The 27,041-nt window shown below is 30.6% G+C and overlaps 4 protein-coding genes and 2 pseudogenes across 4 annotated transcripts; 4 read left to right on the top strand and 2 right to left on the bottom strand.

Moving 5' to 3' along the window:
• Window positions 1-42: 42 nt before the first annotated feature.
• On the bottom strand, window positions 43-1,551 carry LOC132951233 (uncharacterized). The gene is made up of 2 exons (XM_061023020.1): window positions 1,257-1,551; window positions 43-1,106 (listed from the first exon to the last, which is right to left on the bottom strand). The coding sequence occupies exons 1-2, from the start codon at window positions 1,549-1,551 to the stop codon at window positions 43-45; spliced, it is 1,359 nt and encodes a 452-aa protein (XP_060879003.1).
• Window positions 1,552-3,161: 1,610 nt separating this feature from the next.
• Window positions 3,162-4,313, top strand: LOC132933590 (uncharacterized; the record flags this gene model as incomplete). Its single annotated transcript, XM_060999856.1, has 1 exon — window positions 3,162-4,313. A coding segment is annotated over one exon (1,152 nt), but the record flags the coding sequence as incomplete, so codon positions are not given.
• Window positions 4,314-5,895: 1,582 nt separating this feature from the next.
• LOC132951225 (uncharacterized) lies at window positions 5,896-10,495 on the top strand (annotated as a pseudogene).
• Window positions 10,496-12,580: 2,085 nt separating this feature from the next.
• On the top strand, window positions 12,581-13,924 carry LOC132951218 (uncharacterized). The gene has a single exon (XM_061022997.1). It carries the CDS (start codon window positions 12,581-12,583, stop codon window positions 13,922-13,924), a length of 1,344 nt encoding a protein of 447 aa, XP_060878980.1.
• Window positions 13,925-18,100: 4,176 nt separating this feature from the next.
• LOC132951210 (uncharacterized) lies at window positions 18,101-21,138 on the bottom strand. The gene is made up of 7 exons (XM_061022983.1): window positions 21,115-21,138; window positions 20,178-20,427; window positions 19,279-19,404; window positions 18,970-19,195; window positions 18,550-18,682; window positions 18,297-18,462; window positions 18,101-18,207 (listed from the first exon to the last, which is right to left on the bottom strand). The coding sequence occupies exons 1-7, from the start codon at window positions 21,136-21,138 to the stop codon at window positions 18,101-18,103; spliced, it is 1,032 nt and encodes a 343-aa protein (XP_060878966.1).
• Window positions 21,139-22,909: 1,771 nt separating this feature from the next.
• On the top strand, window positions 22,910-23,507 carry LOC132951201 (uncharacterized; annotated as a pseudogene).
• The last annotated feature ends 3,534 nt before the right edge of the window (window positions 23,508-27,041 follow it).

Here is a 27,041-nt window from a genome sequence, read left to right as displayed (position 1 = left end):
CAGATACTAATAATGTTTAAAATTGTATCTTAAAGTTAAGACTTATAAAGCTAAACGACGTTCATATGGGACCATTCTTTTAAATTCTTTGATCACATCATTAATGTCGACATTTTTTGCCATGGTTTGTTCGATATATGGAAGCATTAAATTGTCCAATCGCCCTTGAGTCATTGTCGTCCGTAGCTTAGTTTTAATATGTGTTAGCTTCGAAAAAGCTCCTTCACACGAAGCACTTGTGACTGGTATGACAGAGAAACCTTTTAATACTTTTCTATGCTGAAAAAAAATGGTCTCAATACCATTTTCTCGTAACCATTTTAACCAAAATGCACAGTCTTTATTAGTAAGAATATCATCTTTGTTTCGTGCCTTCAAAAGATGTATTTCACTTACAAATTCGTCCTTTGATAAATCACAATGATTTGTCAATAAATTAATGTCATCTTTGCTCAATTCAAATTTTAACATTTTCCCCACACCAGTAATGATTGAAGTGCTTTCTTGATTAAAACGTTCGTCAATTCCTTGTACTAACGAATCAATCAATGGATACATTGTAGAAAATCGGATTTCCTCTTTCTTGGTCTCAAATACAAACTGATTTTTCCAATTTTCATCTCTACGTGCAGGCAGTTTTCTAGGTCTGACTGATGGTATGTTTACGCCATGTTCTTCACAAATGTGCTGACTTTGATCATAAATATCATCATAAAATAAACTATCGGAACGCATATTTTCTATTGCCAAACGAAGACACTTAATCTCTTCCAAAGCTGTCAAAATACTTATTCCGGGATCTTGAAGTACTCTACTAACTTTTACAATCAACTGTAGAATAGGATGCATCAGTTCGAGACAGATGATAAAATTAAAATTTAAGCATTGGGAAATAATACCCTTTCCTTTAGCTTTTATTTCTGGTTGCTTAGTTGAATAATTTATTTCATGAACTGTCTGAATTATAACCGAGAAGTTGTCTCGAATCGCTGTTACAGCTTCTACCCTACAAGCCCACCTAGTTGTTGAAAGGGATTTTAAAGTCTTTAATTTTACACCAACACTTTTTTGAATTTTTTCAAAAACCACGTGTCGAGATGGACTGCCTTCAATAAAATTGTATATTATTTGAACTGTTCCAAAAAAATCAAAAATCATACTATTCTCTTTACGCGAAATGCAAGAATCTACAAGTACAAGGTTTAAGCAATGAGCAAAACAGTGTACGTATAATATTTTAGAGTTTTTTTCTTTACATCGGGACTGAACTCCAGAAATATGACCTGCCATTGCGGCTGCGCCGTCGAAACAAACGGAAGAAACAGAGAGCCAATCGAGTTTTAACTTATGGACTATTGTGTTTAAAACATTAAAAATGGATTGTGCATCAGTAGTTTCTAGAGAGATGAATAATTCGATAGGTTTATTTTCTACATCATCAAAATATCTTACTACGATTGCCATTTGCTCAATGTGACCACAGTCACTGGTCTCATCAGCCATAACTGCAATCTGTTGACCATTTAACCTCTTGCATATTTCTTGAAACATCACATTATGAACTGAGGCTATTAATTCATTTTGAATCTTTCCACTCAAATATTGTGCGTTCTTAGGCCCATGTTCTAAATGATTTTTTATAATAGGATCGTATCGTTTGAGTAGATCTACGATTTCTAAAAATAGTCCTTTATTCACACTATTTTCATGCTCAAGATGTCCTCTGAATGAACTTCTGCTTTTGGTTAATATAATTATAACATCAATTAAACGTTTGATGATATCCCGGTTTTCTAAACGTATTTTTTCACGAGCTGCTTATGTGATTTCTTTTTGTTTATCCAACTTAACATCAATGGGAATTCCTTTTTTTAAATGTTCCCATCGACATCACACTATCAATATGACATTGTGATTTCTCGTGTAATCTAAAAGCTTCAGTGGCACCTTTCCAATTAGTAAAACCTTTCTTTATAAACGATTGATCGACATGACCTTTTTTAATTATATTATTCAAAGAGAATGCTCGACAACAAAAACAAATGCTGCGTTTATACTTTCACTGTATTCTAACCATTTAAAAGTTTCGTACCATGATTTTTGAAAAGAACGAAATCGATCCCCGAATTTTACTCTTGGATAAAGAGATAAGTGGACTTAGCAGGGCCCTTTGAGTAATTTTGAGTGTCTTTCTAAACGATCAGATGGTAATGGTAAAGCTGGGTCATTATGTCCAATGAAAGATGTTTGCAACTTCAAATTTTCGGATTTCAAATGATCAGAAAGCAATGCAATTGCTGTGGTATTTTGAACTTCGACAGTTTTTAAATTGGAATTTACTGATTCCTTTTTTGGACGTTTTCGGATAATATATCTAAAAACCAACCAATATATAGATTTTAGAATATATTATGCCTGTCCTAGACAATTCTGTATATTATTAAACAATTTATAAAATCGTTTTATATTGTAATATGGACAAGATTAGAATCAATATTAGTTTATACAATTTTATAAATAGGGCGCGGATTTTTATGTAATAAAAGTCAAAATATGTTAATATTTATGATTTTTTTTTTGTTAGTAATATAATATAATAGAACTAGTAATTCAATTGTGAAAATTAATAAGTAATAAATAATGAATAATAATGTTACATTTTACATTTATGTTACATATATTGTACTGTTTTATTATCAATAACACTAAAAATAAAATAATTAAAATGGTTTTTACTATAAAATGATTGTAGTTCTTAAAAGGCTTAACTGCTGTTAGTCTGTATGCGATAAGCGAGTTGGTGCACATACAAATAGGGCCTGCTAGATAATAAATACCTAGATCTTACATCTAGTAATGCTTTAGTATACAATTAATTAAATTTTACACTTAAAATAAATATAAAATTAATAACTTACTTGTCCATTTTGCTAACCATGCATCTGTATCCTCAGTCCGTTCACCAGTAGGTATGGTCGTCAAATAAACAAAAAATATTAAACTATTTAAACTAATAACCTTATAATGTAGTTGTCTCCTCGCAGTCTTAGCGTTCAGACGTGTTTTCTTTGTGTCGTACTACCTATATTATCTCACTGCGTATCCTAACGTAGCGAAACCTAACCTAACCTAACCTAACCTAACCTAACCTAACCATTCTCGTTGAAAGTACGGACGCTAATATAAATTTAGGAAACTGGCATCCTATTAAGGCCGCTAAATTTTTCTCTAACAATTTCTCTGGTATTACTAATATTAAACCTGCGGGTTCAAAAAAAATAAAAATTTCTTTCGACACAATTTTTAATGGTAATTGCTGCTTGAATTCAAACATCTTAAATGAGAATAACTTTAATGCAATTATACCTTCTACGCTAATTTTTTCTTACGGAATAATAAAATTAGACACTGCAGTCTCAGAAGCTGAATTTTTCGAAGGCGTCCGATCTTCAGTCAAAATTGATGCATTCAAGCGCATCAGTATTAAAAAAGTTGATAAAATCGTTCAAACCCGTATAGTTGAACTTAAATTCGTCGCTTCGAAAATACCATCCATAATCTCTGTATTTAATATGATTTTTGATGTCAAGCCCAGTGTCCGGTCTCCCGTTCAATGTAATCGTTGTCTACGTTTTGGACATACACAAAAATATTGTCGTAGCTGTCCTAGGTGCAGTCACTGCGGTAAAAACAATCATTCGGTTGGTTTATGCCCACGCGCTCAAGCCACTGATCCTGTATGTCTCTTCTGTAAGCAACCTCACTTAGCCACTGATCGTAGTTGCCGTGAATGGTCCACTCAAAAAGAAATTAAACACATCATGGCCACCGAAAATATTTCCTATAAGGATGCCTTAATTTTTAAAAAAAATAATTGTTACACTACTGCTTTTTCTTTTTCCGATATTGTTAAGAGCCAGCCTCCAATTTCTGAAATATTGAAACCAAATATCTCCCTAGAGGAAGAAAACTTCCCCAGGCTAAATAATCACCATCATTATTTCAATTCTAGGAAGACAAAACAAAAATCTCACTCCCCGATTAATAAAGACAAATTAAATTTACCAGTTGAACCTCATTTTTCTTCACCTAATGGTTGCTGTTTAACCAATCTCCCTAATCAAAGCCTTACCGAAGTCAAAAACTCTGCTGATCTATCTTGGATCCACTCTCTTTCTCTTAAGCTCTCTGTATCTCTTATAAATTCCCCCTCCCTATTTTCCCCTTTCACACCCGCCTCTCTTCAGTCCCTAATTGAATCTTCTCTAAATTCTCTCCTTAATATTCCAGATTCTAATTTCACTTCTGATTAGTCTTGTATTATACACCAAATGTCCTCACCACAGTTTAAGAAAATACTAAATATATTTGACTCAAAAACTAACATATTACAATAACAAAATAATTTAAAATTACCACGGACTTTTTACAAAAATATAAAAACCAGAATATCTCCAACAATTACACTAACATTATTCAGTGGAATGTGAGAAGTCTCCCTGCACGTCTCCCATCCTTACAACACCTCCTATCCGATCATAAATGCTCAATTGCACTTCTCTCTGAAACCTGGCTTTTACCTTCACGTGCCCTTACAATGCCACAGTTCAAAATCTATAGATCCGACCGCTCTGATGGCTATGGTGGTGTAGCTATTGCTGTCCATAACTCCTTCAAATCCAAACTAATTCCTTTAGATATCGCTACCAGAAATAGATTTACCCACTGTAAAATTGACATCATAGGTATCGAAGTGCATCTTATCAATTCACACCCTCCTTTAAAATTTTGGTCCTGCTACATCCCCAGTAATTCTAATGTTCCTTCCAATTTATGGCATGAATTTTTTAACCTGATATCGCATAATACGCTACTTGGTGGCGATTTTAATGCATTTCATCCCGCTTGGGGCACTCAACTTGCATCCCGCCGTGGTTCTCAGATATATGATTGCATTAACTCATTAGGTTAGTTTGTTCTCTCAACGATGGTAGTCCTACACATGTGGGTTGCCCCAACTCAACTAACTCAGCAATTGACTTATCTTTTTGTTCCCCTGATATAATCTGGTATCTATCTTGGCAAGTCCTCAATGATCCTCACGGTAGCGATCATATCCCCATTATCATAACAGCTAATTTTAACAGGATCACTGTACCATCTTGTTCCGCCTTGGATTCCTCACCTCCAATCTACTTACCTTTTAACTTCCATAAAGCCAACTGGTCATCGTATTCTCTTCAAATTCATAATCTATCTCTTCATTGACAAATTCTTCCTCTCTAGTTTTTTCCTATTCTACCTTCACTAGTATTATAAGCGACTCCGCCGATTCTACAATTCCTAAGAAAAGATTAAATACCAATCCTTATCCACCCTCCCCTCCCTGGTGGAATTCTGACTGTACCGAAGCTGTCAAAAACAGAACCCTTCTTTTTAGAAACTTTCGTCGCTCAGGCTCCATGTCTGACTTTATTAATTACCGAAACGCTTGTGCCCAAACCACCAGGCTATTAAAAAATGAAAAGACTTGATTGGTGGCTAGAATCCAACTCTGTTTTACCTGCAAATTTGTTTGCTTTTAGGAAGGGTTTGGGTACCATGGAATGCCTCTCGACTTTCATTGGCAACATTTACTATGCTTTTAATAATAAGGAATTCCTTGTCGCCACATTTGTTGACATCCGCGGCGCCTTCGATTCCGTGAACATTCCTACCCTCATTACCTATCTTCTCTCATTAAATGTCCCCCCTAAGTTCTGTAATGTTCTGTCTGCTCTCTTCAATTTCAGAAATCTTGTTTTTGTCTCTCCCTTTGGATCGTCAAATACTCGATCCACTTTCATGGGCCTCCCTCAAGGTAGCTGCCTTAGCCCAATCCTATTCAATGTATATATGAGTATTGTTGAAAAGCATCTTTCTCAGTCTGGTCATAATTGTCTAATATACGCTGATGATTTAGTAATATTCTCTTCTAATAAACATCTTAACCTTGCTATTAATAACCTCAACTCTGCCCTGAAGGATCTGAATGATATCCTAATCAAAGTGTCTTGTGATGTTGCCCCTGAAAAATGCAAATCGATCATTTTCACTCGTCGTAGATATTTAAGCAACCTTAATACACATCTCAACAATTATGTTATCCCTTTTGTTCCTAGTATTACCTATCTTGGCATCACTCTCGATCCCAAATTCCGCTGGATTCCACATATTTCAACTCTCACGGCGTTTGTTTCTCGATAGTCCAACTTCCTTCGATCGGTAACTGGTACTTGGTGGGGCTCTCACCCTTCAAGTCTATTATCTATATATTTGTCTATTATACGCTCCGAACTTGATTACGGATGCTTTCTTTTCGGATCGGCTTCCTTTTCTAATTGGAAAAAAATCAATAAACTCCAAGCCTCATGCATCAGAACGATTATGGGTTACGTCAGTTCTACACCTTGCCCTGCTATAGAAGTTGAATCTACCTGCCCACCATTTAATATCAGATGCCGCTGGCTTGCCGGCAAATTTCTCTTGAAATCATTATCCTATAGCGATCACCGTATCTTTGACACTTATTACTCACTGTACCTTAATTGGCGATATGTTCCTAAATCTATGTTTGTTTTATGGGTGTTTGCATCAATGAAGGAGTCGATGATTAACAGTGTTGATCTGATACTCTAGTCATGTTAGTCTAGCATATTCGTCTTGTAGCGCAGTTTTAGTAGGGTAAAAATTGGTTAGTGTTTTTTGAACACTATTAATTTTTTTTTTTTGGTGTTGGTGCCATTAAGATACAGTTTGTTGTTTCATTGTATGTTTTTATTCCCATAATTTCATCTACCGACAGTATTGTGTCTTGGGAATTGTTAGGTAATGACGATATCAGTTTGTGTAATAGTACTTTGTACTTTTCTAGGTTTTGAATGTAGTCATTATTTATGTTTTTTGTCGACGTGTTTAATGTTGAGGTCAAACTATTTATGACTTGTGTGATAATAATATTTTTTTTTAATATTTTTTGAATTATTTCATCCCTTGCATCCATTGGTAATTCTCTGTCCTTGCAAACGCATGTTTCATTGAAACCATCATCGAGCTGTATATAAAACTCCACAATGGAATCTGTGTCAATTATGATGGTAGAGTATTGACGATTTTGGACTAGACATCTATTTAATATTAAAATGTACTTAAATAATTTTATTATTAATTGAATATTGCTGTCAATACTTACATCTCTGGCATATCATGGTTAAGTGTATGAAAAAATAACCACCAGTAATGGAGTTTCCTTATAAATGACCGGAACTCATTGTCCAGGGAGTAGATAACATTGGCATTTATTATATTCACAGAATTCATTATTTTTTTATTATTTTTAATTATACCATTCATTTGGCTATGAAACTTTTCAATAAATTGCATAAGTATTGAAATTTTAATGAGCCACTTTTTTTTCTCCATTAATTCATCCATGATTGAACTAGACAATAAAATAAAATAATGATTACAATCATTGTAAATTACCTATGCATTTTTACACTCACTTGTCAATTAAATGATTTAAATTACCCATTATCATATAACTAATTACATAATCCAATTCTACAACTGATGTTATAAGTTTTAAATCTAAATTTCGGTGACCCGTCAAAATATCTCCATTAAAAATATCTCCGTCAAAATATTTCCGTCAAAATATCTCCAGTATAAAATATCTCCATTAAAAATATCTCCGTCAAAATATCTCCATTAAAAATATCTCCGTCAAAATATATCTATAAATACATTTTTTATTATTATTTATAATATTTCACTTCAAAAAAAATATTAAAAAAAAAAATTATGTTTTAAAATGTAATGTTTTGAGCTATTCCTCTTAAGTAAAGAAGGGCTGGAGTTTCATTGAAGTTTTTCACTACGTTCAATATAATTTCATCGTGGTTCTTATATATTTTTTTTTTTTTTTGGACTAGGTTTTTGGACTAGGTTTCTAACCGAACCTGTAAAATATACATTTATTTTTTAATATAATTTATTTTATTCAATATTTTAAATTTGTATGATACAATACCTCTTGTAAAGCTTGTTCTTGTTTTAAAAATGTAATAAACTTCCAAATGGTAACGTGATTTGCTCCTAATGCTGAGTTAAAGGCATGATGCCAGCCTTCAACTGAGTTGTTTGTGCGAGGTTTATTTTTCAAGACTCTCTCATAGCAATTCCACATACTGATTTGAAATTTAGGCGGGCGTCTACGATTACGTGTTGAGCGACCGATCCAAGTATCCTCGAAGTAGTCTACTAACGTCGATAAATTGTTTTCATTGTTAACAAAATAAGTTGAATCAACTAATTGTTCAAAATAATTTATAACTTTATCTGTTGGTACAAATGCCAAAGCTGCCAAATGTCGTACTTGTAATGAAAATTCAACATTTTCAGCGTATAAGGCCTGTAAACCATTTTCTTGGACTTTCCGCCATAGGCATTGTTGAAAATGAAAATAACATCCTTTTATCTTTGTTTGCGGAAATGTATCATTAAATGCTGTTTCAAATGCTTTTTCAAAATCTATTATGATAGAATAAGGGTTTAAATTCGGGTTATTATGTTTTAGCATTTGTAACATTTCGTTATATGAATTGGCCGTTCGGTTGGTCATGAGAACATAAATAAGCGGAATAGTCGTTCTATTTTTATAACCGTGAATTGTATACAATTGAGAAAATAATTTCGGAACTGCTCGAAATGTTCCATCTGCCATCCAATTTTTAAATGTATGAAGTGTGTCCAAATTTTCTTTTGTAGCAAACATTAATATTCTATTTTCTTTTTTATTATCATATATTAAAAAATTATTACCGTTTATGTTCATATACTCATCAGGTAAAACCAAATCGTGAATGGTCAGTGGGTTTTCAGGTGGCTTTTCATTTTTCGTTCTCACCCTTTGGATTGTACGAGACATCGATGTTATACTTGGTAACTGGCCAACCACACCAACTTCAGTTGTTGAAATCGTTCTACTAATAATGTTTCTTGTTGATAACTCTGTGATTAAGGCGTTCTCTTTCAATTGTTCTATTACTATTTTTGCCTGGACATTTGATATATCCGGTGCATGATAATGAACTGACTCTTTCATAATTATCCCTTTAAAAAAATTATTTTAAATATAAATATTGTTAATATTAAAATATTATTAAAATATTTAATAAAATATTAAAACAATCAATATTATTAAAATAAAATGTAACACATACCAGTTTCATCCATTGTTGACGTAAAGCATGAGCTGCATTTATATTTTTGATAATCGACACAACGCCAAATAAATTTATCACTACCATTTTTATAATATGAATGCATATATCCGTCGTTTATTAAAAGTTGTTTACCTTTTTGGCTTTTAACAAATTTTAAAGGCATATTTAGGCGATTTTGAGATATTTTTTCGTATAACCCGTTCACACATGCGTAATACAAGCCAATATCGCGCAGTGTCAGTGTGTGACACAGTTCCGGCTCTCTCGTCTACTTTGTTATCTGTTAAATTACCTATCTGTATAGGTACAAATTTTCCTATATATTTAAAATTACTTAATCTGTATTGGTAGGCGGACCACGATATAGGGATGTACAAAGTACAATCACTATCACCGTCAATAACATTTTCTCTATCAGATGGCTATAGCATAAATCGTTTTTATTAACGTTCGAGGGAATCGAGAGATATTTTATATTGGAGATAATTTTGACGGAGATATTTTGTACTGGAGATATTTTGACAGAGATATTTTGACGGAGATATTTTTAATAGAGATATTTTGTCGTATAACCTAAATTTCGAGAGTCTACGTTTTGAGGTTGATTTCCAAAGTAATTATACAAATTATTTGGTAAAAATGTTGTCTCCTCATGTATTGTTAATGTTTTTTGGATGTGTAAATAATGACAATAATTTAAGACACAATTGCCTTGTAATATTTTCATTGTTTCTTTGATAGATTGTGCAATTTTTTTTTCCCAATTTTTTTTATGAATTTTTTTGTGACGAATCTTTTAGCTAAACCATGTATCTCCAATGAGCTTCCTGATATTATTGTGTCTTCCTCATTTTCATGCTCTACGTATCTTATTACATTGTTGATATCATTCTATCTCAAATTTCCACCAATATATTATTAATTCAACTAAACTCCCTCTTTACGAGCAATCCTACGACTCTCTTATCTTTTCCCCTCAGATTCATTCTGATAATAAATTTTTTGATCTATCCTCCAATGATTTTAAACTTATGTCTTCTTCCTCGGTCAATGCTGCCGTTTTGAATTATCTTAATGAACGCTTCTTTAACTTCATCGCGGTTTATACTGATGGATCAGTCTCCCCTCTCTCCGCTGGATATGCGTTTTATATTCCTGATCTACAACTCTCATCTGTCTCCACTTATTCTTCGCATCAAGTCTCTTATTTTTACATTAAATCGAATTAACTATAACATCCACTTCCTTAGGGTTCCTAGTCATACAGGCATATATGGTAATGAAGTTGCAGACCACCTGGCTAAATCTTCATCCAATCTCATCTTTCCTTCTATTTATCAACTCCCCCATTCTGACTTCACACCTCTTATAAAACTATACTCTACTAATATTTGGTTCTCTCTCTGGAACAATCTACCTGCTGAATTCGCCTCAAGTTACAGAAATATTACACCAAATATCCTTAAAAAAACCTGGTTCAATAACCTACACTTACATAGACCATATATAGTACAATTCAATAGGCTACGCATAGGGCATCACCTTCTACCCAGCCACTCCTTTAAACTTGGCCTTAATGATTCTTCATTCTGTACTCTTCACCTGAATGAATGCATTTGTGACTTATCCCATATTCTTCTTGACTGCCCTGCCCTACAACTCAAACGCATTATTTTAGTTAATGAACTTAAGACTCTTGATATCCCCTTAAATATCTACTCCATACTTAATACAAAATCTACTACCGCCATTAAATTAATAATTACCTTTATACTGGATGCTGGCTTTATTATTTAATATGTATTATAATGTTTAATGTATAATGTTGTTTTATGTATTATCTCTGTAATAGTCGAGCTGTCATAGTTGTATACTAATAGCTAATAATTAAAAAAAAAAAAAAAAAACCTTATAATGTCTATATTTGGATTATTCGATAAACGATAATAAAAAAAAAAAAGATAAAACCCGTAGGTACTGAACGTATGAACAATGAAAATAATACGGCGAGACTCGCAGTGACATTTTCTAAAAATAAATATCAATAATTTAAAAACTTTTGATAATGATTTGATTTTGATGACCAGCTGTAATACTACTAAATATATTTTTAACATTTGAACTATTCTATTTATTACGTACAGTTAATTTCTCAATTTTCTTTTACATTTATATCTAATTTTTTTATTACATTTAAAACAATAGATTCTTAGGAAATGTATACATTAACACGGAACCAATTAGCCTGGGCCATGGCCCAGTTGGCCCAGGCCGTAGTTCCGCCTATGGCCCCGTCATAAGGTGACTGTTAGAGCGGGCTGGGACCTACACCTCAGGCTACTTGAAAATTCCTAAGTTTTCTTTAAATACAACAATTTACATATTATACTACAAAAATAATTTGAATTTTTATTTGTCAATATTATATTATTAATTAAATGAAATTAATGTATGATTATACAAAATACTTGTATAGTTGTACAGTATATACATTATACACTATAGTAATAAAAGTGAATACCTGCCTTCAATATAGTGTACTAAACAAATGTAGACCTGGGAGAAACAACAAGACATCTTCAATTAATTAGAAACTTCTCTAATTCGAATAATTCAAAGTAAATTTAGTATACTATAATATGTTTCAAATTCATTGTACTTTATTATATGATTTCCATCCATAAGTCATTGATAAATATTTTTTATTATTTTTACTATTAGAGGTCATTCAAAATAGTTCTTCTACAGTATTTACTGATTCTCAATTTGAAAAAGCAGTCACTGAACGACTCAGGACTCCCAATACAAGATTCAAAAGTTATAAGAAAAAATATAATCCCACAGTACCTTAAATATATATTATTGATTAGATTATACAATTAAATTAGTTGATTTACATATTGTAAAAGCTGTTAAGTCACATAATTTTTAAATTTAAATAAAGTAAATGAGTACTAGGAATTTGATATTATTTACAAAATAAGCGTTTTAATGTTTTAAAAATAAAAGTATTGCATTTATTTTATTTGTATTATTATTAAATAGAAATACTATAGGTAAAATACATAAACCTAAAATTAATTAAAACGTAACTGTAAGGTGCTTTGAGGTTTTCAAATAAGAAAGATGTAAAATTACTAAAAAAAAGTATGGGGTCAAAATCTAAAAAAAAAAGTTATGGTGGTCAAGGTGACTGCATATTTATTCATAATTTATTTTCTTACATTTATTTTAGTCAAGTTGCCAGAAATTGGGCTCAATATCAACACGCCACTTCAGAAGAATTGTACAAACAGCAAAAAAAAAAATGTGCAATGACATTTGAACTATTACCACAGAACACAGCAATACCGTCAACTGTAATTTCATCTAATATGAGTCAAGTAGACTCGTCATCTATAGTTAATAATTTGTTTAGTAGTTGTAGTAGTGGTAGTGATAGTGCGTTTAATATTCACCAGGAAAAAGTAAATAATTATAATTTTTCTGAGATACAAAATTGCAATATATCTGATACTTTATTAACCCCAAATTTTAAAGAAACTTTTAATAATAGTAGAACAAATATATGCGATAAGTTACGCTACTGGATACTTCAGTATAAAGTATCACACAATGGTGTTGATTCTCTATTAAGTATTCTAAGGTCTGAAGGAATCAAAGTGCCAAAAGATGTCCGAACCTTAATGAACACTCCTAAGACTAAGGAAATTACCAATATAACAAATGGGTCATATATTCATTTGGGTCTTAAAAATATGTTATTACCACTACTAAAAATAAATAATGCTAATATACATATTACTAATAAGGAATTAGAAGTAGGAATTAATATTGACGGTCTCCCAATAGCCAGAAGCAGCAAGAGCCAACTTTGGCCTATATTAATTTCTATTTTAAATTGTAATAATTTATTATCTAAAATTGTAATTCCAATTGGTATATTTCATGGGTACAAGAAGCCACATTCCATTGAAGAATATTTAAATCCATTTATTGATGATATTTTAGATGCATTAAGAAGTGGTTTAGATGTAAATGGAACTAAAATGAATTTAAAAATTTCTAATATAGTATGTGATGCCCCAGCTAAGAGTTTTTTACTGAATGTCAAATATTTTAATGCCTATTTTGGATGTTCATCATGCACTGAAGAAGGAGAATACTTGGAAAATAGGGTTGTTTCAACTGGGACAAATGCCTCCTTGAGAACAGATGAAAGTTTTCGTAATAATTCCAATGAAGAATATTACAAAGGTGATACCCCCTTACTAAGGCTACCGATTAATATAACAGACGTAGTCTGTTTAGACTATATGCATTGTATATGTCTCGGTGTCACAAAACGTTTGACTGAATTTTGGGTTCGAGGAAAAAAGAATATTAGACTGACTGATGATCAAAAACAATGCATTAATAACGAATTAAAAATATTAAGATCCTATGTGCCATCAGAATTTTGTCGTTTGCCAAGACCTTTAGATGATGTAGACTTTTGGAAAGCTACAGAGTTACGTAGTTTTGTTTTGTATTCAGGAGTAATAGTTCTAAAAGGTAAACTGAAGTCTGAATTTTACAAACACTTTTTGTTGCTAGTTTTTGCCACAAGACTTTTAATATCAGCTCATTTAGATTTGAAAATTACTTACAGTACATGAAAAAGTCTCAGAAATCAGAAAAATATCCCTTGCAAGAAGTTTATAATAGAATAACAGAAAAACAACAATTATTAACCTCTCAATTAAATGTAATTTCAAATTATCCTATCTTCTCCAATGAAATTGATTGTCAAAGCCATTTACCTTTCATGTGTATCTCAGATAAATAATATTCAAAATGTGTTTTAAATTTTGCAAAAACTATTGTAAATGTGACAAAAGAAAAAGATAAATATTTTCTATGTCAAGATTATTCGTTAGTTACTGTATAATACATCATAAATCCTAAGGACAAACCAATTCAGTTTATGGTAAAAAAATGTATGAATGTTACAGAATTTAGTGATAAGCCAATTCCATCTCATATAGTTGGAATTTATATAGTGAATACTAATGACTTATGTGATTTATATTTAATACATGACATTGATTTAAAGTACAGTAGAACTTCCATATAGCGGTCACTGAAGGGACTGTAAATAATGACCGCTATTTAGAGGTGCCCGTCCTACAGAGGTGACCGTTAACAGAAGTTCAAGACCTTCCAGGTGACTGCTATATAGAGGTCATTAAAATTTTAAAAATAAAACACCAATATTAAAATAACACATATGAATATGGGTATTAAAAATTGTATTTATGATTTACGAAATAAGGTAGGTTCACCTTTTTGAAGAGTGAAAGCTGATAATTGATTTATTTGAGTTAAAAACTCAAAATAGTTTGATACAGTGTACTCTGGTTCTTCAGTTTTTTCAATTTCTTCAGTTTCTTCATGTGTTTCCTCTTCGTCATTATCTGTTATTAATAATGACTTGATATCAGTACTATCTTCTTCAGTTCTTAGATTATTGTCGACCAAAAAAAACTCTTCACCTTGCATATGAATTGGCAGCATATTAACTAATTGTTCACCAACAATTATTCGTTTTCAAGATCTGTGTTATCTAAATCTGCAGGCAAATTTTCCAAAATAAAACCTGATTTTCTAAAACATTTAGTAACACAACTACCAGTTATTTGCTTTATAGACTGTTTAATCCACATCAAAGCGTCTAATACAGTAATGCTTTTTGCAAGTTCATCAGCATCTTTTACTACGTCTATCTGTGATAATATTCGCCTAAGTATCATTTGTCGGTAAATAACTTTAAAATTTTAGATTATACCTTGATCTAGAGGCTGACAGTGTGACGTCGTATTTGGTGGTAAAAATACTAAGTTTATGTTTTGTAGTTTTAAATCAGGATGTGATGTTGCATTATCTAAAAACAAAATAATTTTACGCTTTTATTTTTTCATCAAACCAACATTAACCACTCAGTCATTATACATCGTGTCATCCATGCTTTTTTATTTGCCTCCCAGTGTAGGTCTAAGCGTTTTATGTCCACATTCTTAAAGCAACGAGGTTTCTTAGATTTACCTATGATTAGTGGCTTTTCAAATTCACCTATTAAATTAACGCATAACATGACCGTCAATCTCTCTTAAGACTTTTTCCCAGAAGTACAAATTTCATTTTTAAAACTTAATGTTTTATTAGGAAGAATTTTATACAATAATCCTGTTTCATCTGCATTGTAAATATTTCGTGGCTCATAAGAAGAAATTAATTGTTTGACTTTTATACGCCATTCGTCCACTGTTTCCGTATCAACCGATTTACTCTCGCCGCAAACCACTTTAAAAGAAATATTGTAGCGTGATTTAAATTTATCAAGCCAACCATTTGACGCTTTAAAATGTTCACATTCAAATTCTTTACTTACTTGTAAAGCCTTTTCTTTAAGTATTGATCCACTGATTGGAATATTTTTAGCATGAGCTGCACAAAACCATTCGTATACAACTTAGTTGATATTGCCTGATTCGGTTTTATGACGTTTCGTAGTTTTCATTTGATCATTACCGTGGGATTTCCATAATTTTAAAATCGTTTCTCTGTTTTTTATTAAGTCGGTGGCTTGAGTTCTTCCTATTCCAAATTTATCTGCAAGAGTACGTGCACTCACATTTTCTTTTTGGTAAAAATGTAACATTTTAATTTTTTTCTGTTAAAGTTAGATGTTTTCGTTTGGACGCCATTGAAATTATAGGTACGTACTTCGAAACGTTTTAAACATACACTGAACACAAATGACAAAATACACAGTCACGGACAAGTGTTATTTTCGCCTTATCGACATCATAAATTAAGCTCGTCTAAAAATATAAACTGTCAAAAATTATTTCGAATTAATAATTTTCCATTTGATATACTTTTAAATGTTGACCGTTAATTAGAGTGCCCGCTATTTAGAAGTATTAATGTATTTTTCCCATAACACTCGACGGGACCAAACAAATTGACCGTTACATAGAGGTGACCGTTAACAATATACATTACCGTTATATAGGGTCTTATATTTTTTAATTCATTATTTATTTTATCTTTTTTTTCTTTTACCAACCTAAATTGTTTATTCCCTCTAACCCAAATTTCTATTAATCTTTTTACTACACCTAAGCAAACATTATGCATATAGTCTAATACGACTATATATGTTATGTTGATGGGTAAACAAACTAACGGGCTATTACCTTTGTGATAATCATCATCAGTTTGATTCCTAAAAGACTCATCAGTACGCAATGGTGAATCCAACCCAGGATATGTCATTCTATGCTCTAGATATGTACCCTCTTCGGTACAAGATGTACAACCAAAATAAGCATTGTGGCTTTTAACATTAAGTAAAAAAGCCTTCGCCGGAGCATCACAAGATATATTAGAAATTGTTAATGTAAATAAAGTTTCATTTACATTTAAGCCATTGTCGATCACTTCTAATAAATCAATAACAAATGTATTTAGATATTCTTCTATAGATTTAGGCTTTTGAAATCCATGAAAAATACCTATAGGAATCACATTATTTGGTAACTCTTTAAAATTTAATATTGAAATTAATATTGGCCAAAGTTGGCTTTTTGAACTTTTAGCGATTGGTAGTCCATCTATATTAATTCCAATATTTAAAATACGGGACGGAATATATAGTTGCGCATTTTGTCTGATTAAATAGGGAATCAGCATATTTCTAATACCCAAATGTATGTACGAGCCGCCGAAATTTTCTACAATTTCATGGTATTTAGGCGTTTTCATTAACGTTCTTATATTTTTGGGAACATTTAAACCTTCACCTTTCAATAAACCCAGTAAACTATTACAACAATTGTGCGAAACTTTATGTTTTATAATTTATAATCGTAACTTGTCACTAATACTTACGTTAGGTACACTATTATTTAACGGAGAACTTAAAACTGTATCATCAATTGTACCCACATTATAACTAGGATTGTTAGAAGGATTATTATTATTGGTTTTTAGTGGTTCAATATTCAACATATCAAAGGAGTATTCAGAAGGCATAACATTAACTACTGATTCTGTAAATTGAGGTGTAACATCATTAACATTTACTATTACAGAAGTACTTACAACTGACTTAATATTGTTCAATTGATTATGTTGGTTGAAAATGACACATTTATGTTGCTCAGCTTTCAATACCTTTTTAAAATGCTTTGCTGAAACAGTAGATAGCTTTTTTTTTATATACTTCTTGAACCTGAAAAACAAGTTAATCATTTTTATTATTTTAAAAAAAATATATTACGACATTTGTCTATTTAACTAAACTCTGTAATTCCCTTAAGTTATGTATTTTGATTTTGTTATAACGTTTAAGTTTAAATTTACATATCCCATTATATTTCATAACAACGAAAATTCAATGAAAAAAGTACAATATATTATGTTTATGATACATATTTAACAATTTTAACTATGTAAAATAAATTATAGTAGACAATACTAAGGGGCACATTTTATATTCAAAGCTTAAGAATAAGTATTGGTTAAGCCACTTTTGATAATTTAAAAATAAAAATTTGCGATAGTAACTAAAAGCAATGCTTAAGATAGGTCTCGAGCAACCTTAATTTAAGTAATACTTTTTCTTTTCTTAAGCCAAAGTCTCACTTATGAATCTCATTTGTGACATAAGTTTAGCTTACGCAATACTTATTCTTAAGCATCAACAATGAAATAGCCCTAAATAACCCAATAAGTAATTTTTTTTATAATTGAAGATTTTTAACTAGTTTATAATTTATATACTTAATTTATTTTGATCTATTCAAACGAGTATTGGCATGTCTTAGCCAATTAGCCACCACAATTTCGAACTCTGAATCAGTTAAAGTATTATTTGAATTAGCTTTAATGATTCCTAAAAAACAACACAAAGTTTAAATGAATAAATGTGTTTATCTTTATGTATAGGTACTAAATAAAAATTTGAATTTATAATTTAATCACTTCTTAATAGTTTCACAATTTCTGAAGTGCCTATGGAAATAGATATATTTTTCCCACGACCAGTCCATGTAGTTATTATAGCAAATTCGTTAGTAAATAATTTCTGTAGTACTCTAGTTATATTGTTTTTTGATCCACAACCACCAATACTTTTGATAAATGATTCCTAAAATAAATTTTTAAACTGTTATACCTACTATATTATAATGAAGATTAATAAGTTCTGTATTTTATTTAAATTATATTAAAGTACCAGCTTTGTAACAAAGTCCAATTCATTTATAATATTATTTTCAATTAATTGGAAGCCATCTTTGTTGTTGATTGGAAACAAAGATAAAAAATTTGTGTCAATGTACTGATTAGCCATCGCAGTTGAATTTAAACTTGTGTTAATTGATATTTCAATATTACAAACATTATAAGAAGTACCTACATAATATTACTTCTTGTCATTATTGTGTCTTAACACTTACTCTGGAGTAGTTTTTTCCACTTAAAATTGTATGCTTTTTAAGTATTTATGTTATGTAAGTAATGAATTAATTTAACATTTCAAAAAAAAATATTAAGAATACACATTTATCTTAAATTAAATATGGTTTTTAACCTTATTATATCTACTGAAAAACTTATCGAATTATATAAATTAATGAAAACAATTTATAATAACAGTAAAATAACTTTTAGCTTGTTTAAATTATCGTTGAATGCATTTATGATAACTGCTGAGCTTGAAAATGATGTACTAGCTTCAGTTTGTAACACAGGAGATGGTTGTTGATCAATAGATGCTGTATCATTTGTTACCTGTAATTCGGTGTAATGTCGGATAGACTCAGTTGCATAAGGAACACCAACATTTTTATGACCGACAGGTTCAACAGCTACATTTATACCTAGATGAACATTTTTTTAATTAAATTATGTAGGTAGGTACTTAACCAATTGTATTCAAATTTTATTATTATAAAAATAATACCTTCATAACTGTCATCTGAAGATGAACTCATTTTACGCTTTTTATTGGATATAGGTGTTTCATATTCATTTTCAGTTGCAGAAGTTTCTATATCCACTTGCTTGGACCACGCCTGTTTAAAATTAACTGTAAAAGAAATATATTTTCTCAGAACTATTGTCTAAAAATACATGATGAAAATTAGAAATTCAAATAAAACTACTTAATTACTTTAAAATTATACAAACTAGGTATAGAAATTAGGCGTTTAAAGCCAAAGCTGGGCATTAACGAGTTAAGTTAATTGTTGGTATTTTCAGTAAATTAATTATTAACTTAAGGAGTACAAAGAATTACCTTTTAATTAACTGAGTTAATTTTACATTTAAACAAGTTAAGCGTTGATTTCAATTTCAATTATAATATTTTCGTATAAAATATTATAAATACCTATAATAATTATTATGAAATTACAAATATTACAATGTCCCTTATTTTTCGCCGTCGTCGTCAGTTGGCTGATTATAGTTGACTTAATTTGGTTAAAATTAAATTGCTGGTACCTACACTTTTTATAAATTATAAATGTATATTAAAAATATAGGTATCTATTGTTACTTTTTGGAACACATGAAATACAAATAGTTCTTTGCCATTATTACACAAACAATTTAAGGTATTATTTTAATTTTATCTGTATGGCAACACAAACTTATTTTTTTTTTAATTAACTTAACTTGAGTTAAATAGTTAATATTAACTTGTAGTTAACTTCTAACTTAGTTAAATTGATGGTCAATTTTGAATTAACTTTTAATTGTTAACTTCATTTAGATTTTAATTTAACTTAACTGAGTTAAAAAATATTGTTAACTTGCCCAGCCTTAGACTTTAAACAAATGTATTATGTAGGTACCTACCATAAATTTTATTATCAACGATTTTGATCTTATATAACTTCCAAGATTTATCTGGATCAATGGCATTAAGTAACTCAATATTTGTCACTTTAAATGGTGGCCATTTACAATACTGAACTGAATCAACGTTAATCAGTGTGTCTGATAGTTCCACCAAATCGATTGATTGGACAAGCCAATTCACTGGTATCACACTGTAGTCGTTTGATTCAGGAAAAATAACTACCACCCATCGCTTAAGCGATCGTCCCTATAAGTACATAAAAAAAACAATAATTTAATTTAACACATATCTATATATTGTTTAATTTTTAATGCTAGCTAATAGCACAACTTAGTTACAATTAACTAGAAATTACTAGCAATTGAATTAGGCAATTGTACCTATACCTATTTTAATTATTTTATTAATTTAATTTTGTAAATAACTTACCTACCCATAGAGTTTAAGAACGAAATAAATCATTATTATTCACATTTTCTTATATTTTATCTTAATTAATAATAAATAAAATTATATTATGAAGTAAATAATAAACATTCCTATATGAGTTATTAAGAGAGGTATGCAATTTCTTATAATATACATTTTGGATGAAGTTAAAACAAATTGTGTAAATTACATAAATAAATAATAATATACAAAACAATATAGTTCCATAATATATTGTAACTTATGTCAAAGTTGTATGTGCGGATATTAACTAATTTAATAAATAAAGAACAAATTATGTGTAGACCTATTTACAATTATGAAACCTGCAGCTAATATGTAGCCACAATAGGTGTACATAAGGTGCACATTTTAATTTCTCAACTTTAGTTAAAATATGCTTAATACACATCTATTAGAAAAATTCATAAGCTCTCATATGGATATACCTTTTACATAATTACAAAACCTTTATTATGAATTACAGTTTTTAAATTCACTTACCTTACTATTGCAATACTTGGGCATGATTGTTATCGTACAACAGAAAAACCAAAAAACACTGGCACAGTGGCACGACACTGGCTATATTACTATTTTCCACGAGAGACGAGACTATAATAATATAATAATAGGTAGTAGGTACGAGAAATCGGGCGCGTACAAAGATTTCGGTAGGTGCAATATTCAGAGTGAAGATGCATAGGTAGCGGCAATCGGTTTTGGCTGGAACGTCGATGGTCGGTGGTACAGACTTGGTAGGTACCTACTAGACTGAGTCACTGGTCATTGGGTATAATTCAATAGTCAATAATATAAAATATAAAATCTAAATATATAAAATGGGGTTAACTGTATTTATATACATATTTTAAACAACATCCAATAATAAACATATACACATTATTGTTTCCACATATGGCTATAAATATCGCGTTACTCTTTTTCATACAAACATTGTCAACAGTCAAGAGCTGTTTATTATGGCTGTTATTTGTATACAATATAATAACAATGTAGGGCTGTTTTATTGCTGTTTATTTTAAATCTATTATATTAACAATATTTAATAACCGCCTATAATGGTTTTTTTGGGACGATAATTATAAAATAAATTATTACTGCGCAGGGTTGTATGTTTTAGAAACAATGAATGGTAAATATATAATAACAGGCCCAAAACGACCATCCAACATCGCAATACGCTGTTGCTTCTCATACATAAAATATACATTGCCGAGATGTTAGGAAACATTAAATGTTCAGTGGGACCTATTGTATGCGTCGAAATAACGCATGCGCCCAATTGCCGTTCGATCCATTTGTTGCGTGATTAAGTTTATCCGTTCAATATTGATTATCGAATGTCTTATTTATACCTTGTTTAGTTTCATTTTGACAGTTGTTGGCAAACGTGTAATTTTTCGTAGATTAACTTGAATTTTTTGTACATTAAATCGTATTTATACAACCAAGCGTATTCATTAGAATAATGGCCGAAATTATAAATTCTAATGGAAGAGGAAAGCTTCTTCATGTTGATGGATATCTCTACTACAAACATTCGGAAAACGAAGGTTGATTTTATTGGTGTTGTCGTAAAAAAAGTGAATGCTCTGCTCGGGCTATAACGAGTAATTCTGGACAAAATATAATAATCCATAAAGGCCCTCAAAGTTCTATACATGACCACGCACCGAATTTAGAAGAAGTTTATGCCTTAAAAGTTATGACAGATATAAAAAGAAAAGCAAGTGAACATCCTGAAGCACCCCCTGCACAAATCTTGAGAACAGAATTGCAACAATTACCAGCTGGAATTTTAGCAGAACTTCCTGAGCGTCAAAATATAAGAAAGGCAATAACACGACAACGTGTAATCAATATGCCGTCGAACCCTCGAAGTATGAACGAACTGCATAAATTACCAATTCAGTTTAGACAAACTATAGCAGGAGAGCAATTTTTGTCATACGATTCATTTGAAGATATTGATTATCAGTTAACATGTGGAAGAATAATCATTTTTGCAACAAAAGAAAATTTGAAAATGTTAATGAACAGCCCTACCTGGTTTGTTGACGGAACATTTAAAGTTGTTCCAACAATATTTTTTCAATTATTTACCATACTAGGACCCACCACACAGACAACAAATGGAACTGATCAAGTTATTGGACTTCCGTTGGTGTACGCGTTACTAGAGTCAAAAGAAGAAGCAGCGTATTCAAAAGTATATGAAGTTATACTTTCAAAGGCACAAAAATTTGGAATAAATATTGTAAAACCATAATTTGTGATGACTGATTTTGAACAATCAATTATAAATGCGACGATTAAAATAATTGGAGTTGAAATACATACTTGTTTATTTCATCTTTGTCAAAGTCTTCATCGTCGTATACAGGCAGAAGGGTTACAAAGTCAATATAATGATCCAGAAAATCGCAACATTAAGATCACAGCTCAGATGACCGGTGCTTTAGCGTTTGTGCCGCCAGAAAAAGTTGTCGAAACGTTTGATACTTTATTAGAACAAGTACCAGACGAGTATATGCCAATTGCAGAATATTTTGAGGTAAATTATTTTTTAATATACATAATATAATATTCAAATTTTAAATTTTAAGTATAACTTAAATATTTAATGTAGATAAATTACATCCGTGGGAGGCAAGCCAGAGGTCGGAGAAAAGGAACTGAACCCAGATTCCCTCCAAAACTGTGGAGCCAGTACCATACAGTACTCCAACGATTGGCAAGAACAAATAATTTGTCAGAAGGCTGGCATAATCGGTTCCAAGTGGTTGTTGGACGACAACATCCTAGCGTATACACATTTTTTAATGAACTTGGAAAAGAACAAGCTGACACTGAGTGCATGTTACGACAACTGAATCTAGGACAAAAAATAAGGAAATGTCGTAATAAGGTACAACTAAAAACAGAGGAACGAATTTATAATATTGTTTCTAAATATGACGAATTTGTTAATAACAATGATATTGCATACCTCACGGCCATTGGTCATAATTTAAAATTTTAATACTTTTATTTGTTTATAATAATTTATTGGGGGAAATATAATTTTTTTTAAATAATATTGTGAAAAACGACTTTTTGGAAAAATGGTATTGAGAAAAAGAAGTTTTGGGAAAAAAAAATGTGAAAAACAGATTGGAAATAGTGTCTCCCTACCGTTTAATTCAAATATATTAGATTAAATGTTGTATTATTTCAAACATTAAAATAAATGTAGTAGGTATATAAGCGGTGAAGTCGAAATAGGATACTATAATTTTTGCATTTAGTGACCAAACTATATACTCAAAGACGACGTCCAAGACCCTCAGAGTCGATATCCTCTATTCTCCTTAGTCAGTATACCTACTAGTTACACAAATTCATAATATTGTGTGTCATAAATATATAATTTTGTGTATGTTGTCGAGTAATCCTTTGAGCTGTATAAAATAGTTAGATCTATGTATTTTAATAGGAATTACAATTTTGTAGTCGTAATTGACGAGGGATGGCGGGGGTGAAAATACTTTCTAGGGTGGATGGATTGGAATGTTTAAATGCATCTACGTAATTGCGACTATGTTTTTTGTAAGTATGACTTTTGTGTCTTAATATATTGATATGTACCTAAGCTGTATAATATGTTTGGTTGTGTGTGTGTTTGTGATGTTGTATGTGTGAATATATGTACATAAACTAAATATATATGAATACTGCATATACATATATATTATAATATGTTTGGGTGTTTGTGATACCTGATGAATGTGTGTATGTATGTATATAATATGCGACTATGTAAGTATCTAAATATGTATGAACTATCCTATGGGTATATGAGTGTAAGTGTGTTGTCGGGGAGAGGAATGTGTGAATGCAAGCGAATGTACCTATATTCCGACGTGTATATTTTGAAAATAAATATTTTTACAATTTTATGTCTGTGTGTGTGTGTGTGTTTGAGATTTATTCTCATGTATAACGAAGGACTGGGCGGCTTGTTTGTATACTATATGGAATACTGGAATCGTGTGTGTGTGATGTGATGAGATATGAATGTATGTATCTATGCATGCATGCGTGTACCTATGTATGATAAGGTATATAATATATATATGTTGAGCTTGTGTATGTTGTAAATATTATTATATAAGTTCAGAATGAAAACTGATGAGTACTGTATGGTGTGTAATACTATATTATAGTTTATATGTGTATGGTTATATCATATTTATATGAATAAATATACCTATGCGTTTTATTGATATGTAAGTAATAAGTATATAATATTATGAGCATAACGTATGTTCGTATATATGTATGTATGTATGTATGTATGTGTATGTGGGTATGTATGTATGAATGCATGTATGTGTATGTGTGTATGTATGTATGTGTGTTTGTATGTATGTATATATAAGTTCAGAATGAAAACCGAAGAGTACTGTATAATGTTTAATAGTATATTATAGTTTGTATGTGTATGGTTATATCATATTTATATGATGCGTTTTATTGATATGTAAGTAATAAGTATATAAATTGTATAATAATATGTTCAGGGGTTTGTGATAATGATGTGTGTATAATTGTTTAGATATATGTAAGTACCTATGTATATTATATGTAGACTATATTATAATATATTTGAATGTGTGTTTGTTTGAGATGTATAACGTGTGTGTATGTATGTATGTATATATGTATGTATGTATGTATATATGTATGTATGTATGTATGTATGAATATATATATATATATGTATGTATGTATGTGTATTAGGGTGGAACGAAAATATTTATTTTGTAATTTAATTTTATAATAGTAAGGAAAACTTGTGTTCTAGTATGTATAATATGTAAAAAAAAAATTGTCAACATAGAGTGTTGATTTGAGGTGCCGCCGAGCATTTAAAATCTATATATAGAAATAGGAAACGAAAAACCTAAGTATCATTATTTTTATTACTTTACGATATCACCAAATTTATTTTGACCATAGTTAATAGTTTAATAGATTAAATAAGGCAATCAGCATTATTATCATTTGACTTACGATTAGTATCGCACTATTTATCATCGAGTGTGGACGTAAACGACGTTTTACAGTGCTAATATAAAGTTATTAACGCATTTATTCGTTTTATTTTCAATTAATTTCTGAAATGGCTGTTTGTACCAGAATTAAGTCAAAATGTCCAATTTTTGGTGACACTCGTGATCTTAGTAATTTAGTTTTACCTACCTATGAAGATGTAATGAAGTTCTATTTACAAGTAAGAAACCAATTAAAACAAAATAGTAATGGAAAAGATCCAACTGTTAAAATAATTTCTGAAATAGTAGTGACAGATGCAGAAAAAATATGGCAGAAAGCCTCTATTCCAATAGTATCGCACATTCGTGCACTACAACTGTTAATAAATTATCACGATAAGTACAAAAAAATAATTAAATCTATTAAAAACAGGAAAAATACATTAACTTTTAAATCAAATCTAGAAAAATTTCAGAATAATGCAAAAGATACACTATTTGATTTAGCAGCTTGCAAATGTATTGAATTCTATCTTTGCTCTTGTGAAAAATCTCGTAAAGTTCCCATTATCGAACAAATGTTTCTGAAAGACCAAAGATCAATGAGAAATATGGCTATGTCATCGATTGATGTTAAAACAACAAAAAAACTTAATCAAAACATGCACAGAAAAAAAATAGAAGCAAGTCGAATTGACAAACATAATAAAAAAGAGCTGTGTGTAAATAATATTATGGAAACAATAGAAACGGATGAAACATATAATACTGACAATGACGACAATACAGATGAAGATTCCAATTATTCACCAAATTCAATGTCCTCATTGTCTTCAACGTATAGTGCTAATAAACAGTCACAAATGAGACTCGAGTTACCAGCTCTAGCATTAGCGTGTGATAGAACGGGAATATCTGATCGAACTGCTGCTACTATTGCTAGTGCAATACTACAAGATGTTGGAATAATTAAAACTGATGATAAACAACATGTGATTGACAGAATGAAAATAAGGAGAGAGAGACATAAGAAACGCCAAGATCTAAAAATACAAACTGATAGGCAACCGAAAAGTCTATATTTTGACGGACGTAAAGACCACACTTTTATAAATCAAAAAACAGATGACAAATATTATCGTAATAAAATAACAGAAGAACACATTACACTCATAAGAGAGCCAGGGTCTCGGTTTATGGGACATTGTACTCCTGTAAATGGAACTGCTATAAGTATTAAAAACAGTATTATAAGCTATTTAAAAACAAACGACATATGTACTTCAAAATTGTTGGTGATTGGTTGTGATGGGACCGTCGTAAATACTGGTAGTAAAGGGGGTGTTATTAGGCTAATAGAGGAACAGCTAA

The sequence above is a fragment of the Metopolophium dirhodum genome, chromosome 1 (assembly GCF_019925205.1).
Source record: "Metopolophium dirhodum isolate CAU chromosome 1, ASM1992520v1, whole genome shotgun sequence".
Lineage (NCBI taxonomy): Eukaryota > Metazoa > Arthropoda > Insecta > Hemiptera > Aphididae > Metopolophium > Metopolophium dirhodum.
The sequence above is the reverse complement of the archived record's forward strand: the minus strand, read 5'-3'. Positions and strand labels throughout refer to the sequence as shown.